Below are 21866 nucleotides of genomic sequence, written 5' to 3' on the forward strand. Positions count from 1 at the left end.
GCCTGCACTCCTCATCAACAAAGCTTTTCACTGTGCGTCAGTACATATGACAAATCAATCAGTCCAACTTCAAGAGGCAATTTCAGTTAGAATAGCAATGACAGAGGCTTGAGATTTGTTACTTTAGACAGAGTGAGGGAAAGCCTGAGAAGAATGTGGAATTATTTTGAAAAATAAGAAAAATATATGACCCAACAAAGTCAAATTCTTTATGCAATAGAGAAGCGGAGCATTAAGTAAGACAAGTGGTGACAGGAGAAACAGCTTTCTTATATCGTGTATTGAAACAAGATCCCTGTGTTATTCTATCACAGAGGAAAAAAATTCTATGCTCTTGGGCCATGAAGCAGAATTGAAAGTGTTTTGCTTGAATAACTTTGGAAAGTTATATTGAATCATGTTCCTCTTCTGTGCTTGCAGCTTCAGTGTGGAGCCCGGCTATGATTTCCTTCATATCTATGACGGACCAGATTCTCTCAGTTCTCTGATTGGCAGCTTTCAGGGCTCACAGGTGCCTGACAAAATCGAGAGCAGCAGCAACAACCTTTTCCTGGCCTTTCGCAGTGACGCCTCAGTCAGCATGACAGGATTTGCTCTTCAGTATACCGGTAACTCATCTTCCTCTGTGCAGATCATTCTTGGAGCACTAATTAACAAGAAAGGGTTGCTCACCAAAGCCTCAGGGACACATCTTTCATATATAGTTCTGATGTGTCCAACCATGCATGTATCCTTTTACTGGAACAGAAAAAAACAGATTTTTATTTAAAATTTGATTTGTTCTGTTACCATCTGTTGTTCTGATGATACTGCAATATTCTAGGCTATGAATAGCTGATTGGCTGGTTCTCAACAAAACTGTGTTGGGGTGGATCATGATGCTTATAAGGGAAGCTGCTTGATAAGTGTGTTAATGATTGGCTGGAGTGGGGAACGGGCTTGGCTGTGCTATGACCTGGTATATAGAGAGGAAAGGAACAAACAAAACTCAGAAAGTAAGCAACCCACATGGTGTGATGGGGGTTGGTCTGCTGCCTCTCTCACCCAATGGCGAACTTTATTGAGAGGATAGAGTTTATGCCATCAAGGCCATTGTCTACTCAGCTGAATATACAAAGGCCCCCCGGCCCTTTTCACTGCCAGTCCAATTAGAGGGCCCAACAAATCAACAATCTGAGCTGTGTCACTCTTAACACTGGCCATTTGTGAAGCACCAAGACATGGTGTGTGAATCTCCTCTCTTGTGCTATCACATCCTTCCTGAAGTGGAAATCAGAACTGCACGCAGGAATGACCTATCTAATGTTGTATAGAGATCCATCATAAGCTCTTTGCCCTTATATTCAAAGCATCTACTTACAAATACAAACGTTTCACATGTCTTCTTAATCATCTTATCCACCTGTCTTCTTGTCTTCAGGGATCTCTGGGCATATACCCTCATATTCATCTGATCCTCTGTACCTCCTAGGGTCTAACCATTCATCTCACACTCCCTTGTTTTGTTAGAACTCCTAAAATGAATCACTTCATGATTTTCATGATTCACTTTAATTTACCATTGTTCTGTCCACCTGACCAGTCCAGCTATATCATCCTGCAATCTGAAGCTTTCCTCCTCATTATTTACTACACCACCAATTTCCATAGCATCAAGTCGGAACAAAAAGTCTGTTGCCCTGCTGTACAGCTGTATGATCTGTGAACTCACTGGTCCCCTATTCCTGTCTAGATCTGCATGGCAAACAAAAGAGACCCAGCACCAAACCATGCAGTATGCCACTGGATAAAAGCTTCCAATCTCAAAAGTAGCTTTTAATTGGCTCCTCTCCCTCCTGCCACTAAGGCAGTTTGCTTACCAAAGAATCTATCCAGCTCTGCCATTAAAAAAAAACCAAAGATTCTGCCTCCATCTCCTTTTCAGGAACTGAGAATTCCAAAGACTCATAACTCTGAGAGAATAAAACTCACCTCATTTCTGTTTTGAATGGGCGATGCTTGATTTAAACAGAGACCCCTAGTCCATGAGAGGAATCATTCACTTCACACCTGGACTGCTCCGGATCTAAGACCCCTCAAAAAAATATGAAAAAAATCCAAAAGTAAAATAAAGTGCTGGATTCAGCTCAATTGCTGGATATTGCCTAATCCTTCCCCTAATTTGCAGGTTTATGTGTACGTTTCCCATAAGTCAGAAAGATGCAATTTCGGGTCCCAGTTTAGAGACTTGAGTACAAGGATCTAAACTAATACTTTACCACGTCAGGATCTTGGGTCTTTCAATAGATTTGTTAACCTTATCTGCTCCCTATTGGTCAATATAAAATCTCCCATGGCAATATTGTGAACAAGTTACGGAGATTCCTGGTCAAGATCTATCCCTCAACATAAAATAGACCAAAGGATTTGGTCATTATTACATAGCTACATATCCTCCATTTCAACAGTAACAACACTTCAACAGCCCAACCTTAGCTAAAAAGTGCTTCGGGATTTCTTGTGAAGATAAAAGAGGCTTTGGAAATGCAAATCTTTCTTTTCTCTTTTTTACTATAATAGCAGAACACAACTCATAATTTGTTGAATTTAAGTGACTCAATTGTGTTTTCATAAAACATTGCATTAAATAAACATGGGCTTGTTACTGTGAGGAAACTACTGAGGGAAATTAAACTATGGATGAGATTCCAAAAATGCTTGAAACCATTCTCTGACTAACTGTCTTACAAACGAATGCCAGTGTAATGATGATCTAGGGATTGTCAGGAAATATGGGTTAAGGACTTTGTTGCAGTGTGTAAGACTGTATTTACATTCAGTGTTAGATTTTAATTTTAACAAAAAAGAATTAAACACAGTTTAATGGATAAAGTCATAATATTCATTACTAAAGAAGCACAAACAAAATGTATCTTCAGATAAGCTGGAGTAATTTATTAACTTAGAGAATCACCAGTTTGAAGACTGTGGGTAAAGACAAGACAGAAAGAGAGCACAAAGAGGGGAGTTCGTGAATGGGGAGAACAACAAGGGGAAGTATGGGGGTGAGAGGTACAACAGGTGACTTTGGAGTTTTTACATTCCTTATAATCACAGCCAAAACTAAACAGCAAACATCCAGCCAAAACTGCGGGCGACCCTAGACTTTGCAAGGTTTGATGCTTATGCTTACACAAAACTAAAATATTGCAGATGCTGGAGATCTGAACTCAAACTGGGAAATACTGGAAATATTCTACAGGTGTGGATAAAGGAACAAATTTATCAATTAAAGTCAATAATCTTTCATCAGAATGACAAAATGTCAGTGTTGTTAGCCCTATTTCTGTCTGCAGAGAATTCTCCAGACAATTCTAAAGGGTGTACAAGGGACAAGAGGGACCTGGGTGTATACATGCATAGCTCAATGAAGATGGGAGGACAAGTGGAGAGAGCAGCTGAGGAAACATATATCATCCTAGACGTTATTAATACCTCTTTATTAATAGAGTTCATGATCAAAAGCAGTTATGTTAAACTTTGAGAGTATTACATTCAGTTCTGGGAGCCACAGTTGACGAAAAATGTGAAGCTCTTATGGACAACACAGAAATGATTCATGAAAACTCCAAAGTCACCTGTCGTACCTCTCACCCCCATACTTTCTGGCATGAGGAAGTTCTGCTATGTAGATTGAGGGGTTCTGTGGTGAAGAGAAGGTTAAGAAATTTGATTAAACAATTTTTTTAGGTTAGGGTTTGAATGTACTTCCTGAGAGTTTGGTGGAAGCAAATCCAATTGAGTCATTTAAGAGGGGATTGAGTTACTATCTGAAAAGGAAAATATGGATGGCTTTTGGGGCAGACCAGCACATTGCCCTGGGTAAATCATTCCTTCAGAGAGCCACTTGATGTGTTGGGAGCTGTCAGAGTGGTGTCCCTATCTCTGAGCCAGGAGACCTGGGTTCAAGTCCCATTTTCTCCATGGGTGTGTAATAACATACCAATGCAGATTGATTAGGAAAATATCTCAATTTGAGATATTGTCTTAGAATCCCTAAATGGATCTCTGAAGAGCTACCTCCCAAATTCAGCCACTGCCCCCACCCCTATAACCCCACATTTAAAATGGCTAATCCACCCAGCCTGCACACCCCTGGGCACTACAGGGCAATGTAGCCTGGCCAATCCGCCTAGCCTGTGGGAAGAAACTGGAGCACCTGAAGGAAACCCACGCAGATACAAGGAGAATGTACAAACTCCAGACCGGCAATCGTCTGAGGCTGGAACCAAACCCTGGTGCTGTGAGGGAAATGTGCTAACCACTGAGCCATCATGCTGCCTGTGTCAAATACCCTTCTTTTGTGCAGTAACCATCCTCTCATATAGAGTGTATTTTCCACAGTCGATTAGACAACTAAACGGTAGCAATTTTTTAAAGAAGTGAAATCTTGATGCAGAACTGTTTGGTGTCCAATCCTGTTTAAATCCCTTCGTACCATGACACTGCTCCCAGACATATTTGTATGACCATCTCAATACAAAGCCAAAGATAGACATGTGACAGGTCTATCCATAGCACATGCTGAGAAAATTACCGCTGTATCATAACTCTCCCTTGGGAGGTAAGTAAATGGCATGTTGAACAGTATAGAGTCAACTGAGCCTTAACCTGGTATTTATTGTCCAGCTGGTTTAAGATTAAGTTAAGAAGCTGCAATTCAAAAGGAAAATAATACAGATGCTGAAAACTTGAAATAAACAGAAATCGCTGAATCTACTCAGCATGTCAGATAGTATCTGTGCAGAGAAGCAGATGTAATAGTTCCTGCCCATCAAGAGAATCCTGTGTTGCTTCTTTTTTTTAAATTAATTCATGAGATTAGGTGTTGCTGGCCAGGCCAGCATTTATTGCCCAGCCCTAATTGCCCAGAGGGTGGTTAGGAGTCAACCACTTTGCTGTGGGTCTGGAGTCACATGCACACCAGGTAAGGATGGCAGTTTTCTTCCCTAAAGGGCATTAGTGAACCAGACAGGTTTTCCCGACATTGAACAATGGTTTCGAGGTCATCATTGGACTCCTAATTCCAGGTATTTATTGAATTGAAATTGCATTATTTGCCGTGGAGGATTTGAATCCATTTCCACAGAATGTTACCATCTCTGGATTGGTAGTCTAGTGATAACACCACTAGGCCATTGCCTCCCTTTGTTTGAGAAGGACCCTTGTATTGTGCCTCTCAGGCATTCATGCAGCCAGCTCAGGACTTTCCCTGGGATCAAGGACCAGGGACAGAAAATCCCAAAGGAAACAACAGTGAAACCGGTGAATGAGACACAATGATCAGACTCATCTTGTGTCCTTCAAAATGGGGCTCCAGTATCACCAGTGCTTTTATTTTCAAGTTTATTTTAAACTGTTTTTCCACCTGGAGGCCATACCCACCAAGACTGCCAGCCTCCTGAAGGAGGGCAGTGAAAGTAGAAAGGCTGTCCACAAACATTCCTCTCCTAGACTTGATGTGGAGGTGTCAGTATTGGACTGGATTAGACAAAATTAGAACTTACACAACACCAGTTTATCGTCCAACAGGTTTATTTGGAAGTACAGGCTTTTGGAACACTGCTCCTTTAAAATATCCCTTTACCTCTGGACTTACTTCACAAGAAGCCATGAAATTCTGTGCAACATTTCAAAGCTATGTTCTGTCTGACAGTTACTATGCAGTATACCTTTGAGAGATGTGCTTGTGATGTCATCACTGCCCATAGTATGTGACCTGATGTCATAAAGCTCTCAGACTCCATCTTGACTGGTTTACTTGAAGTATGATACACTCGTGGTAGCAGCCTTCTGTTTATGGCTGAATACCTTAGTATTAGTCCGGACATTGAAGTGCCTGTGCTTATATATATTCTTTTAAATCTTTCTGAATGATGTGACCTATCTGGTGTCCTTAAGTTCCACAAATTAACACAAGCATTGTCTCATCAGGTACAAATATCCAGCTAGATGCAAAGCCTACACTTAATCAAGAATCCTTCGATAGAACTCTTGAAACAGCTATAGTTTCCTTTTCTATTCACTTTTTGTTTCCTTTTTGCTCTTATTTCTGAATATCACAAAGTGGTTGGGCTGAGACAGTGGTTAAGGAGTCTTGTGCTGAACCCTTGACACTGCCACCTTCAAGTTGGTCAATTATTCTTTGCTCCTTCAAAAATGGCTGATTCAGTCCAGGATGCTTCAACCCCAAGTGCGGCACTGCCTTGATTTCCAGCATTAACTTAACATTGTAGCAGAACCCTTTGATAGTCATTGTAGGCTTCCTGTGGAACAGTTCGAAGATAAATGTGTGTCAGCTTCAGAGACCATAGTTATTTCCATAAGTAAACAGCCAATGTTTATTTATGTCTGAGTATAACCTGAACTGTTCTTATATCAGCATCTGTAAACGATTTTGCTTGGATACTCACTTGCAATTAACAAACATGGAAATGACTTTACTGGAGTGCACTTTCGCACACATGAAAAAGTAAAACCCTTCCTTCAGGTCAAGTACATTTGTGCGTTTGCTACAATTCACTAATCATGGAAATGCACTGTTAATATTGTATTTCACAATACAATTTGGACTGAAGGAATCATTAAACACAATGATAAGATTTCATTAAATGTTTTTCACAGCTTAACCATTCAATTTTGTTTATAGATATGAAGAAAAGGACTCTGTCCTGAAGGTAAATGCTCGTTATCTCTTGCATCTCAGCACCTAGTCATTTGTATTCCTTACCCCTAAAGTTTGGAGTTCAATATTGGTGCTCCCATTTTCCAGGTACACGAAGCAATTTAACAGGCCTGGGCCTTTACCTGTTTTGTACAGGCGTTCGGATTACAAATAAATTGGCCGAGTGCTTTGATTAGGCAATAAAGTGCTGGATCCCTGATCAGCCTTTCTCTTCGGCATCCACTTCACTGGGATGATTGGCCAACTCCAGTTACTCTATTCCTGATGGAGGGCTTATGCCCGAAACGTCGATCCTCCTGCTCCTTGGATGCTGCCTGACCTGCTGTGCTTTTCCAGCGCCACACTTTTTGACTCTGATCTCCAGCATCTGCAGTCCTCACTTTCTCCAACTCTGGTTACTGTCTGCCACCCAACTGCAAGTAAAAATGATACAACAGCTCCATGGTGCTTACTTTCTCTGACTGTTCCTCTGGAAGACACAAGAAGATTATTAGAATGAGCCATTGACAGCCCAGACCTTTGAAAAATATCCCACTGTTTAAGTCATTATATGGAAGGCTGACTATAATAAGGTCTTCCAGACAGTAGGTCTTAAACTGTTAGACATTATCCAGATTGGTGGCACACTAAAGGGGAATACTCAAACACTCAGGGAAGGAGGCTGATGGCAGAACTTGAGGTTAGAGATACTGGAGACCACCAAAGGAGGTGAGACCATGAAAAGCTTTGTAATTGCGAACAATATTTGAATTTGATCTGTTGGCTATGAGGCTTATCTGTATGTGAATGTATTTATAGATGTGGGTACAGTTCTAAAGAATATTTTCTTGCCTATTAAGTGCTTTTGTGCATCCTGAAATTGTGGAAGTGCTATGGAAGTATGTGCCATTGTGTTATTTGCTCTGAATTTTCTGCCATCTCTCCAAACCACCTGGCTGCCACCTTCAGACTGAGAAACATACAAGGAAATTGTGTTTTTGTCAGGTATTTGAATGTGAACCACTGCTTTGCAATTCAAAAAAGTATTGCTAGGTGGACTTGTTTAGTTTTAGTTCTTAATACTGTATCTCACTTACAGCTAAAGTCAATGTGGTCTTTGCTGAGTTTGTCATCAACAAAACGTAATGCAATTAACTTTTGTTGGCAAGTAAAGAGCACATTAATTAACAATTTTAATGCACCTTTTGTTGTTAAAGAGAACCCCAGAGAATCTTGCTTTGATCCTGGAACCATCAAGAATGGGACAAGGGTGGGAACACATCTAAAGCTTGGATCCACAGTGACATTTTACTGTGACAGTGGCTATGAAATCGTCGGTTATTCAACTCTGACTTGCATCATGGGAACAGATGGAAAACCTTCCTGGAACAAACCTGTTCCATCCTGTTCAGGTAACTGCACCAACATGTGGTAAAGTTCAAGCCAGTTCAAGTTGTACATCTACAAACTGCCATTTCCTTCCTATACAGAAAAGTTTTTTTTTATGGATGTCTTGTTTCATCCTGTCCATTCCATTTCAAAATATATTTTCTTTCTGATTTTGCAAAGGCCAACATGGCGTATACCATTCAATACCAAGGTACCTTAGCAGCTCTACCGTTTATGAATTTTGCTTTGAATGGATCTTTTGAAGGTACATCAAAGCAGTGCTGTGTCCTTCAATTTCTATTTTTTTCTCACAATTAATATATGTTGTGGTTCTGTTCGCTGAGCTTGGAGTTTTTGTTACAAACGTTTTGTCCCCTGTCTAGGTGACATCTTCAGTGCTTGGGAGCCTCCTGTGAAGCGCTTCTGTCATGTCTCCTTCGGCATTTATAGTGGCTTGTCTCTGCCGCTTCCGGTTGTCAGTTGCTGTCCGCTGCAATGGCCGGTATATTGGGTCCAGGTTGATGAGTTTATTGATAGAATCAGTGGATGAGTGCCATGCCTCTAGGAATTCCTTGGCTGTTCTCTGTTTGGCTTGCGCTATAATAGTAGCGTTATCCCAGTCAAATTCATGTTGTTTGTCGTCTGTGTGTGTGGCTACTAAGGATAGGTGGCCGTGTCGTTTCGTGGCTAGTTGGTGTTCGTGGATGCGGATCGTTAGCTGTCTTCCTGTTTGTCCTATGTAGTGTTTTGTACAGTCCTTGCACGGGATTTTGTACACTACGTTGGTTTTGCTCATGCTGGGTTTTCGGGTCCTTTGTCCTGGTGAGTTGTTGTCTGAGAGTGGCTGTTATGGGTCCTAGTGGTCGCAGCAGTCTGGCTGTCAGTTCGGAAATGCTCCTGATGTATGGTAGTGTGGCTAGTCCTTTGGGTTGTGGCATGTCCTCGTTCCGTTGTCTTTCCTTTAGGCATCTGTTGATGAAATTGCGTGGGTATCCGTATTTGGTGAATACCTTGTAAAGGTGTTCTTCTTCCTCTTTTTGCAGTTCTGGTGTGCTGCAGTGTGTTGTGGCCCTTTTGAATAGTGTCCTGATGCAACTTTGTTTGTGTGTGTTGGGGTGGTTGCTTTCATAGTTCAGGACTTGTTCTGTGTGTGTGGCTTTTCTGAATGCAGCACGAAGGTATAGCGCAAGCCAAACAGAGAGCAGCCAGGGAATTCCTAGAGGCGTGGCACTCATCCACTGATTCTATCAACAAACGCATCGACCTGGACCCAATATACCGGCCATTGCAGCGGACAGCAACTGACAACCGGAAGCGGCAGAGACAAGCCACTATAAATGCCGAAGGAAACATGACAGAAGCTCTTCACAGGAGGCTCCCAAGCACTGAGGATGTCACCTAGAAAGGGGATGAAATGTTTGCAACAAAAACTCCCAGCTCGGCGAACAGAACCACAACAATGAGCACCCGAGCTACAAATCTTCTCCCAAACTTTGCACAATTAATACATCCTTATCAACTCTCTGAATGGCATGTTTGGTAATGAGATTTCAACCACAAGAGAGATCTTGGATGATTTCAATCATGAGAGGTCTTGGATGATTTTCTGCCTTCACCACATGGATGGTAGTTGTAATGTTGTTATATTTTTGAGATGCAATTTGCCTATATTGTTCTCTTATAGCTACCATTCAACATAACATTAATAGATGGAGCTGTAGGAAAAAGAAAAGAAAAAGCATGGTGTAATTGATTAGGAATTGTTTCACAGGTCGTTGCTGCAGAAGAGAACAGGTTGGTAATGTTCAGCAATCGTGCCTCTTGATTCAGAAGTGTATGATGCATTCAAAAATGATTTAAAAAGAGCAATTGGTGAACAATGTTGATTAGCTGGAAGCCCCTTGCAAGCTTGAGAAAGAAACCCATGAGCACTGAACAATGATTGTGCAATGCATCTATTATTACGATCTTACAGAAAAAATAATTATGAAAGTTCAAACAGTAACTACCAGAAAACCAATCAGTTACATCACTTATGGCATCTATTTATTACACTGTTATCAATAGCTACAATATTTTCTGAGCTTTTTAATGATGACAATTTCCATATCGCATAATTGATGAACTCCTATCCAAAAGCCTGTATAAAGCCTGTCACATTCCTGCAATGAGTTTGTTCTCCAGGTTACTCCTTTCAGGGTTTTTTAAGGTTAGAATTGAAATGCTTCCCCAAATTCCACTTTGGAAACTGGGATTATTGGGAAACTCTATTATCCTCCACCATCTCTGCTAGCCCCATCGCCGAATAAAGAGGCAAATCAACATGCATACTTTCCAAAGATTTCTCATTTTGCATTTTTATTTAACTGATTTGAATAATTTGGCATTTAGTTTTGCTCTGTTATTGGCTGAATCATCTAACATTTATACAGTGTTTTCTTCTCAATTTTTATTTCATATAAGTTGAGTTACCCTGTCACAAGGAATAGGACATTTGTTAATACAATATTTTTAGCTTGGATTTTGTAAGATGCTGCAAGATGCTCCAGTAATTAGAGAAGAATATCCTCTGGCACACTCCATGAAACACCACAGAAGAGCAGGCTATTATATTGAGAGGTTTCAGAGTTGTGAATATAAATAGTATGAAAATAAAAATGAATATCACTTTCCATTAATTTTAACTTGTCATTTGGCACTGATTTCTTACGTCAACTTGTTTATTAGGCACCAACATAACTGAATTCGTGTCATGATCTAAATTTTAATCTGCCCATTCTGCCTGAATGTGATGTTTGAAAGATAAGATCGGATGTTGTTATTATATTTATTAAGAAGCATCATTGTTCTTTTAACTCTGGTTTCTTAACAAATAACATAATGATCTGGATTAATTTAGAATTAATTTTGGCACTTAGTGAGTATTTGAAGCTCAAAATAACTATGATAATAGATAAATGTTTTAAAGCTTACATATGTCACTGTTCTGTCTCTGCTTTGTGCTGATTCATTTCAAAGTAAGCAGACTAATCCATAGGAACAAGGCCAGTTAATCTCTCCAACCTATTCATTGAGATCATAGCTAATCTCTGATCTAATTTTATATACATACATGGCCTCGTGTCCCTTAATATAGGAACCTTATGTTTAAAATTAACCATGGATCTAGTTTGCATCAATTACCATTTTCTATGAAGCTCTTCATTTAAAAGCTTTAGAGTGATTGGACATGTGTCATGCTGCGACATATGTGAGAAATGTCAATTATTTGCCAAACTATCAGGGAAAGCATGCAGGATGAGTGAAAACTGTCAATTAGTAGTTGAGTTTTAGCCAGCGTGTTTCTTTTAAAAAAACTTGAGCTCAAATTAATACTTTTTTTCATCTCAATCAATGTGTGTGCATTGAAACCATTCATCAACTCTTCAAGCATTGCTATGTTTTGCTGAAATTCGTGGAGGAATATATGTCAAGTGATGAAAAAAGCTGTGGTGACAATATCAGGAAGTTATCATTCTCAGAAAAATCGATGGCATTGGTTCTTGAGCTGCAAAACAGCAGGAGTTCCCTGTAAGTAGGGCAGCCTGGGGAACATCACATGCCTTTGAAGTGAGAGCTCTCGGCAACTATATTGCTTTTTAGATCCATTACAAGTTGACATAATGAATTCCCACAGACTACCACATTTTGGATCGATTGTAGTTATGAATATTAGAATTATGAATTATGAGTTATGAATTCATAATGTCTGTCAGTCAAAGAGATAATCCATTGCCCCATGTTGGATTGTATAATTGTTGCATTTCATGTTATTTTTGTAATTGGTTTTCCTCTTTATTTTCCAGCACCATGTGGAGGTCAATACTCTGTATCAGAAGGTGTCATTTTGTCTCCAAACTACCCAAAGAACTACACTGGTGGACAGACATGTTTATATTCAATCATTGTGCCTAAGAACTATGGTATGGACCATTCTCATTGAAATAACCTTGTCTGAGCTAATTGATTCCTCATTAACTATCTAAAAGTACATTTCCATTGCATGGTTCCTGTTCCATATTCTACAAAGTTGGCCTGCTGACAGGATGCATTTTCACTACAGTGTTTCTGTTCTCGTCTGTTATTAAGCAACCATTTACATTTTCTCTTATCCTCTCATTTAACTGTTAATTAGCTTTGGGTTCATAAAAGACTCATCAGTGGTGTGAGTCATGTTTTAACCTGTATTATTTGCATCCTTTGAACTAACCACTTTCTCCTTTCCTTAGTCCTGGTACAGACACAGAAGTTATGCGAAAATTGTTGAGGATTGTTAATAAAATTAGTCTAGACTTTTGGTTTTGCATTTGTTGGCATGCCTTGTTCTAAATTAGTCTGATTGTAAACTAATACTGAGAGGTTTGCAAATGTCACATGTTATGAAATAGAACTGTGCTGATTAATATTTGCTTTATAATCTTGTAACCTCCCTTTGATTAATTAGCATGTTTTTCTTTTTCCTCTTCAGTGGTATTTGGCCAGTTTACATACTTCCAAACAGCACTGAATGATGTGGTGGAAGTGCACGATGGCCCAACCCAACATTCGCGACTCCTCAGCTCACTCTCTGGCTCCCACACAGGTATCCCCAAATCGCACACAAACAAAGTAACTCTGGTAGAACAACAGTATACCATATTTCATTAACTGAAATGTGTAAAGTGGCAAAAGATAGCAACTATTGCAGAGTTCTAACAAGCCCTGTGCAAAATATTGTACCCTTGCGGTTTCAATAACGTGGTGTGATGTAAATGAGAAATGTCGTATCACCACAGTGTGAGTGACCTGTGCAATATCTGTGCAGTGAGAGTGATTGTTACAATATCAGTGCAGTGGGAGTGATTACAAATCAAATGTTGTGATAACAGATCAGTGCAATGTTAATAAAATGGGTATAATCTCACTGCTGCATGAATGATGTTTCTTGGTGGTAAAGTGGGAGAAAAACTCCATTAGTTTTAATCATCACTTGCTTCTTTATAACAAACAGTAAATTAATTGATTTATAATTGATCCATAATTCGCATTTTCATGACAATATAAATTAGTAAAAGTCAGAGGTAAATTGAGTGTCTAGTTAACGCAGTTTCTTGTGTTTGCTGATACAGTTTAAGTTTCTGTAGTAAGAGACAATATAAAGTGTATGAAATCTGATCTATAAAACCATTAAATAACATGACAGATTGCGAAAGTAAAGCTTCATGGATACAGTTATCTGAATGCTGGAACTCCTCTGCTAAGCTTGCTGGCAAACATTTTCAGACTTGTTACTTTGTGACAGACCGCAGCACAACTGAAAGTTGAAAACAGTCTGTGTATCAGTGTGCCATCCTCCAAAAGTACATTATCTTAATCATCATTGTGTCCAATAAGGAAGATTGCTGTCATTAGAGGAAATTGCCTGTGATCGAATTGAAGACATACTGTTACTGAGTCCAAAGTGATGGTATGGATGGTTGATTGGGGGCCAGGACTATATGTGCAGTTACTGGCAGCAGCAATGCGTGTTATGTGAGACAGTTCTCTGGATTGGTTTTGATACCATCCGCCTACAGAATTTAAGTACACCAATCTTTTAAAGTCTTTTTCAAGGAAAGGTTCCTGCCGATAGTGAACTTTCAGAGTCATGCATAGCTGCATACTCAGCCTGACCTCAGGTCAAGTTCTTAATAAAGTGTGTACCAAACTTGTCATGTGATAATGCAAAGCTAAAGAGGAATGTAAGCTGTGAAGAGAGTGCAAAGAGATACAGACAAATTAAGTCAGGCAGCTCAGGAGGACTAATCAAATCTGATTTCAGGAGGTATGAGCTAATCACATCAATGAGAAGAATAGAAAAACAGAATATCTTTTAAACAGCATGAAATTTCGACCAGTTGGAAGTTCTGACAGACCTAGATGTACTCGCCCAAAGGACATAAAATATTAGCATGCAGGAGTAGCAAATAATTAAGACGGCAACTAGTTGACTATCATTGTAAGAAGATTGGATTACAACAATCCGAAGTCTCACTGCAATTGGACTTTGCTGAGACCAGCTGAGAGGACTGTCGATCTGGTCCAGTCTGCAAGCTGTGTGCAAAGCTGCAGCTTTTCAGTGCCAGTTACTGGCACACCCTGCAGTGTAAGTCTGTGCTTCCAGATTATCCTGCCAGTGAATAGTAGAAGTGCCAGAACGATTATGATGGGTTGGAGCATGCTGGATGTCACTGTCACTAGAGGAGAAGTGCGTACAGATGGTGCCCTTTGACATTCTCCTCGCTAATGTTTAATCACAGAACTCACACAAGTTGTTTGGAGCAATCTGCGAGATACTTGTTCTAGTTTTCTTGTCAAGTTTTTCCAGCAGCTAGCTTGATTGGCAAGTCAGTAAGGTGGAAGGCTGAATATTAATGAGGAGTTGTGATGTTAACAAAGCATTTAACAAGCGCTACTCCCCATTAATTGGCATTTAACTGCTAACTCGTGCGAAGCTTGCCAAATAGCATGTGAAAAGCATAAAAATTAGAGTAAGATAAACTTTACCTCAAGATGTGCCCTGCTGGACTCCTGTCCTAGTGCTGCTACACATTTCAACACAGCTCATATTGCTCAAAGCCTTCGAAAATCCATTCAAGCACACGCACAATAAAAGTACAAAGCTTTAAACGATGGTCTTCTTCAGGACAACAGGGATGAGAAAGGAATATGTGGTATCTTGGAGGTATAAGGTATCTAGTATAAGGTACCTGAGTCAGTTAGTGGTGATCGAGGTTGGTATTGGCTGTGAGTATTGCAGATGTGATTTATGTTTCTCCAATCGTGTCATCAGGAGTTATTTTGTCCTCTGGAGCAGGAACAAGGAAGCAACACATCCTCCAGATCTGCAGTTACAAATCTATCTGCAGTATTCTGACAAAGCGCTCACCAATAATTGGACAAATTTGTATATTCTCATATCTGGGAATTGTTTCAATGTTGGATAATTATAGGCAAGTCCTTCATTTCCAATATGTGAAATTTAAACAGATATAAATTAAAAACAGGAAATATTACTTCACATCTTCACAATGACTGGTTCCAGTCTCCTTTGATGAAAGGGCTAGTTTCAGTTCAGACGATTTCATTCCACAGCTGTCAGGACATCGTTTAATTACTTGGCGTCCTACCTTACTTTTTCAGCCCATGCTCTCTCTTGTTCTTTGTATTGAAAGTCTCTAGTATTAAAATCAAGTGATGGAATTTGAAAATTTATATTGCTTAATTTCCCACCATCATGCCATGGCATTGATACAAATTATTGTTTGCAAGTTGATACCTTTGTACCAAAGTTGGCGCTGTAATTCACCATTCTCATTTGAGTACATGTGACAATAAAGTCAATTCATTAATTCATTGTCATTTTCAAGGTGGGAAGTATCAGTTCTGGTAAATGGAATGCTTTCTCTTTGTTAGCACAGATATATGATTGAAACTTGAAGCAATTTTGGCTCAGATATAAATGAGGTAGCTCAGAATAAAGCATGTTTGAATGATGACATAAGGTACTGTAACCAAGCCTCAGTATCACACCATTACTAAATCAATCTGAGTATAACTAGTTCAAAATAGCCTCATTAGTTATGCTGTCAATTTGTATTAATTAATGGATTACTTTTTGGACTGTCCAACCATATTCATTGGAACAGGTGTAAGAATACCAAAGCTCACCTCATGTGGATTAATTGTGGCTGAAATCTTATATAGGTTTAATATAATTATGAAGGGCCAAGATAATGTGGATAGCCAAGTTTTTTTTTCTCCAGGGTAGCAAAGTCCAATGTCAGAGGGCATAGGTTTAATGTGAGGGGAAAAGATTTAAAAGGACCTGAGGGGCAACATCTTCACATGTAGGGTGGTGTGTGAATGGAATGAGCTACTAGAAGAAGTAGAGGAGGCTGGTGCAATCACAACATTTAAAAGGCATCTGGGTGAGTACGTGAAAGCAAGAGTTTAGAGGGATATGACCAAATGCAAGCAAATGTGACTAGATCAGTTTAGGATATCTGGTTGGCACAGTCAAGTTGGACCGAAGAATCTGTCTCTGCGCTGAATAACTCAATGACTCTAAAACTTTGATTCAAACAGTCTATGTGAAGTTCTTGTGTTGAAAAGGGAAGGTTTGTATAAATGTGCCATGATTAACCTTGACCAGTTTGCAGTCACCTTTTACAACGCAGGTGCATTATATAGTGAGATAAACAAAGGGGACAAACTAGGGGAAGATTAAACACAAATTTATTGAACACTTCATCAAGGAAAAACAATATTTATCTGTGTCTACTGATGTGCTTAAATGAAAGCCTATTAAACTATATTAATCTATTCAGTAAGTCTTGAAGTAAACATTGTCTCACCTACTCAAGCGATCTACCTCTGACACATGCTTCTGAGGATACACCCTATCCATAGGTGTCTTGCAATGTATTTGAACTGTTTGTCTGAAAGGACTGGTAATACCTGTTCATTAAAGCTGGGAAAGGCTTTTCCATGGTCTCTGAGGGTTGGTTGATGTTTCAGGATCTACAGATGTCTATTTGGACTTTCCCTCTCATCTTGGGCTGGTTGTGATCTTCAGGTTGTCTCACTGCAGTGGTCTCTGAGTCTGGTCATCCTGATGATGTTCACCATAATGTACAAGGAGCTGGAGATGCTGTGCAGCTCAGCTGCTGGTCTAAGGTGCTCCGTGGAGATGCTGTTGAAGAAAGTTCAGAAGCAGAGAGAGCTGGGGTTCCAGATTTCCCCTTTTATCCCCTTCAATTCATCCTTCTCAAAGCTTCTGTGGCCTGTGTCCAATACTGGCATCAGGCTGGGGCAAGAAGATCTAATGAAGTGTCAGCTTTACACGTTTGGAGGTTGCAGAACATGGTTTTTAACCTTCAACTGTCAAGTGCTGTCCTTGTCACATTGTGCCTTTGGCCTCCCACTGAGCTGGGTGCCACTCATCTGTGTAACATTCTTCTAACAAAGCAGGTTCACTGGAGGTAGAGACAATGGTTTATTCTGAAACACTGTGGCCATTTGCACCTGGCCAGGCAATTCCAGGCTTGTCTGGTTTGATGGGAGGTTGATCATCCAAGACCTGGCGACATGAAAACTATCTGTTTCACCTCTGCAGTTGGCATTTGAGATATGTAGGCGATGGGGATGAAATAACCGAGTCTGGCTCGGTTCAAACCTGCCTTCCACATTTTGAGTTATTTTGATTTATGCTCATGAACAAAGTATCTGAATTTCTGTAAAATTCCTGGAGGCCATGCATCACCTAGAATAGAAATAGTTATATATTCAGCCAGATACATTTTGCATTATAGCTGCAAAATGTTTAATCACAAATCTTTCTTTATGAGTTATTCCATTTTTTAAGCAAACTCCCTCTGCTGGTACATGTATATATAGTAGCATAATTTTTAATATGCTATATCCATCCCTGAATCAAAATTATTCAAGAAAAAATGTGACACTATGTTTAATGTACTGTGTAATCCTGTCACTGAGAAGTGCTGGGGTGTTTAATCCTGATATTCCCTTATTCATATTTTTCCTCCAGTTGGTTGTGTTGACTATCTTTTATAAGGCCCACCCAGCTGCGTTTTGTTGATATTTGTGTATATACCTACACCTCATGGCCTTGTCATAACTGCTATGCCAGCCAAGTTGAATTTATTTCATCCCCCTCGCCTACATATCTCATATGCTCCCAATCACCATCAAAGCTCTTTAAAACCCCGATGCCAAACTCAGTGCCAACCTATATCATCCAATCTGCCACCCTTTGGCTTCCCTCTTCGTTCCAATTCAGTTATTATTTGCAATGGGCATGAATCAGGAAGCATCTTGGTAGATAATTAAATTCCCAGGCACTTGGTGGGACCACGATAATAAAGTGACATCATTGATACAAAGCAAATATCTAAAACATTGAAATTGCCTCAAGTCATCTCTTATGTAAATAGCCATTTCATTCAAATGCTTAATATATCAACAAACATTTTCATTCATGAAGCTGTTGGAGCTGTTTCATCAATGGCCTTCACCTGTGAAACTGATAGCTTGGGATGTCAGTCATATAACACTATAAATTACAATGTAGTCTGCATGATCAGGCACTCTTTTGACTCCACATGATTTCTTGACAACTTAATCCCAATTGGTTTTTGGATTTGTTAGTACAAGCATGCTTTTTCACAATCACAAAGGTTATGGCACCCTCCCTCAAAGAATACCTGACCTCTCCCAACCTTTCAACTTAGAACCACCCTCATGACCTGTCCTACCTGTCCTTCTTCCTTCCCACTTAAGCACTCCTCCCCCCTCTCTGACCTATCATCTTTACCCCCATCTCCATCTATCTATCGCACTCACAGCTACCTTCACCCCCAGCCCTTCCCCCTCCCATTTATCTGTCCACCCCCTCAGCTCACAAGCCTCATTCCTGATTAAGGGTTCTTGCCTGAAATGTTGATTCTGCTGCTCCTCAGATACTGCCTGGCCTGCTGTGCCTTTCTAGCATCACATTCTCAATTCACCCAAACGGTGCCTTACTTTCATCAAGTGGACCAGAACCAAAGGGTTATCTTGTCTCTCTAAATTGCAGAAATATAAAATATCCCTTCAACTCTCACCATTAATCCTCACCTTCATCCTCTCACACTCACCATGCCCCACCCATAATTCTTCTGTTCTCATTACCAACATCTTACCTATTTTCGCATACATCTCTTTCCCCCTTCAACTACCATGCCAAGTCATTTAGGATTCACAAGTCCCCATGTACCTTGGAAGCACAATGGTAAAATAAATCAAGTACCATTACTTAACATTTCTACATTACACACTGCACTGTATTAAGAAAAGCACTCTCATTTATTAATGCACATCTTGATACTTGTTGACATATCTAGACATATCAACATATGTTGACAGGTTTTGACAAGGTGGGTGGTTTCAAGGATTGTATGTACACTTTATACACAATCTTCTCTTTGGGGAGAACCTGTGTCTTTGTCCAATTGACATGTGACCTCACCCCTGCTGTCCCCTAAATGATCACTGACTACCGCTCTCAAAATGTTCTGAGGTCACGTCCACAAAGGTACCTCAGCTCTTCAAAGACCCTGGCCATCCAAAAGAAATGCATTGGGAATAGACCTGCTGTTAGCTGATCTAATTCCTACTCTTTAGGGTCCATGCATGAGGGATTCCAAAGGTTGATTTCAGTTGAAGCAACTGATCAATTTGCTGCCTTTGGAAGCTGTGTATGTATGAACTATGGACCGTCCTCAAACCTGTCCCCACAAAAATGGGACATTCTGGGTTTGGGGGTGGGACTTAGGCTTCCCAATGTCTTCCTGCATTTTGGCATGGAGGAGAGACTTTCCACCAGGCTAAAAATCAGACTGTTGATCTTATGGCGAATTGTTGAGTCCTAATAGCCAGCCATGAACCTCATGATTTCTGATCTTTAGTTCAAGCCATGATCCAAGATTAAATATTAATGTATTAAGCTATAGCAGGCAAGTTCATGGCCCGGTTATTCAAATGTTGGACCCAAATTCAACAGTGCAAATAAATAAACAGTTTCAAACCAGTTCCATTCTACAGACATCAATGCAATGCAGGCTGGCTCAACTGAATACATCTGTTCCTCTCCACATGAATGCTAACCTCGAAATAAAGCAATTCCAGTCCAACAATTTCTCGAAGCTGATGCGATCCCAAAAAGCCAACAGCTTAAAAAAACTCTGAATATCAATCTATGCCATGTGAAGATAAGGAGTTGGAGAGAGTTTAGCAGGGTACCTACTTGCCAGAAGCTAAGCCGCAGATGCTTTTCACTCACTTTCTATTTTGCTATACAGAATTACTGTTTGCAGCAGTGATGATTCAGAAATATCTGAATACGAATATAGGTGCCAAAGGCCTGTGATTTATTTTCCATTACCCTACCTCAGCTTCACAGAGCAGTTTGATTACCTGTTTTGATGTATTATTGACATTTGAAAGCATAATTAGGTGTGCAAGTCGATGGGCTTGGTGTATTAGATGCTGTACTTAGCATAAAATGTGGAAAATGTTTAGGTCTGTCAAATTGACAAATCCCATCATACATTAATAACTCCAAATGCATTTGCAAAAACAGACTTGTCCTTCAAATGGATGAAAGAAATAAACAAATCATTCCATTAGCCTCAAAGGTCATTTCCATTGCAGTGCCAAAAACTAAGCAGTGATCCTTTTCACACCAGGTCTGATTTTGCAGTAGCAGTTCACCAGTCAAGTCTACTGGTTTTATTTTGCAGGATTCCTGATGAAGGGCTTGTGCCCGAAACGTCGAATTTCCTGTTCCTTGGATGCTGCCTGACCTGCTGCGCTTTTACCAGCAACACATTTTCAGCTTATTTTGCTGTCCCCAACATATTCTCAGTCTCTTAGAGAGTCAAAGATTAGTTATACTTGTAACTTGTTTGTGAATCAAACAATCTGAGTCAAGTGAGTGACAGAAAATGAGAATAGATTGGATTTCCCAGCTGCCAATATTGCTTTCACAAGGAAATTGCCTGCATCAGGCAAGTTATTGACCGTGAGTGGGAGAAACAAAATGAGTGAAAGATTTGGGGAAAAAAAATGATTGAAATGATACACATCAGAAACCAGAGTTGACTTTTTTCATTTTATGATCTTAATTGCCTTCAGACTACCAGAGGCATAATGCCAAGATGTAGTCAATAATAACACATCATGAATAAAATGTTATCATTGCAGAAATGTTGCACCCTGCAAGATTACAGGGAGGACTGTTTCATGGGGTTGAAACTGCCCATAAATGGCTGAAATGTCAATTTCAGAGAGTTTTGTGGAGTATATGGTTCTGTGAGCTCTAATGAGTTATCTCACACAATTATCCAGTGCTCACCTCATTTAAGAATGCAGTATGCCTCTACGACACCACTCTTATGCTAACTTAGGCTCACCAGTAACAGGACTGTTCACCACCACTGGTCTTTCCAGCCACAGTGCGCCATTTTGAAAGCCCAAGATGCACACTGCCAGCTATGAATAACTGTTCATAGTGGACATCATTGGAGGGAAATTAAAAAGAAAAGCTTCTGAGGATGCACAGGTAACACATCTTTGGAAATAGAATATTGCATTTGTAAATATCTCAGAACTTTAAATCCTCATCTCTCTAATCAACTGTAATTGTAGCTACAACTGTAAGAATGAAGCCACAGACACTATCTCTCCTTAACCCTGTTACTGTTTCCCTAATGGCCATCATAGCATAACATCTTGGCATTGTTGATGGCGGGAAACTCAAGGGTTGTGAAGTCCTCAAGCAATTGTTAAAGTAAATGTCTACTGAACAGCAGGAAAAGTAAAGAATGAACAAATGAAAAAGCTGCATATAGTTTTGGAACTAAATAGGGGTTGCTTATCTTTTGAGCAACAGCAGATTTACATTCAATGAATGATGACTTTACCCAACTCAATCTGTTGAAAGCAGGTGTCAGTGAAGTCCTGTATAGCTTGTGCTCGAAGCTATGACACTCTATCGTGGTGAAGGTAATGTTCCTCCTGTTGTCTCCATTTCCTCCTTCTAAGATTGCTGCTGCTTAGCCAGCGCTTCGTCAATCACATCCCCACTTAGCCTTCTACAGTTATGCAAAGCACAGCATACTACCAGCATAAGACCATCAGATATAGGAACAGAATT

General features: G+C 39.9%; 1 protein-coding gene across 1 annotated transcript in view; it reads left to right on the plus strand.

The window, feature by feature from the left end:
- Positions 1–21866, plus strand: part of csmd2 (CUB and Sushi multiple domains 2) — a 605906-nt gene that overhangs the window by 332847 nt on the left and 251193 nt on the right. The window contains exons 24-27 of the mRNA XM_060847269.1: positions 421–608; positions 7921–8115; positions 11938–12054; positions 12600–12713. Coding sequence (XP_060703252.1) covers positions 421–608; positions 7921–8115; positions 11938–12054; positions 12600–12713 — 614 coding nt within the window. The remainder of the gene's footprint in view (positions 1–420; positions 609–7920; positions 8116–11937; positions 12055–12599; positions 12714–21866) is intronic.

The sequence above is a fragment of the Hemiscyllium ocellatum genome, chromosome 30, assembly GCF_020745735.1.
Source record: "Hemiscyllium ocellatum isolate sHemOce1 chromosome 30, sHemOce1.pat.X.cur, whole genome shotgun sequence".
Classification (NCBI taxonomy): Eukaryota; Metazoa; Chordata; class Chondrichthyes; order Orectolobiformes; family Hemiscylliidae; genus Hemiscyllium; species Hemiscyllium ocellatum.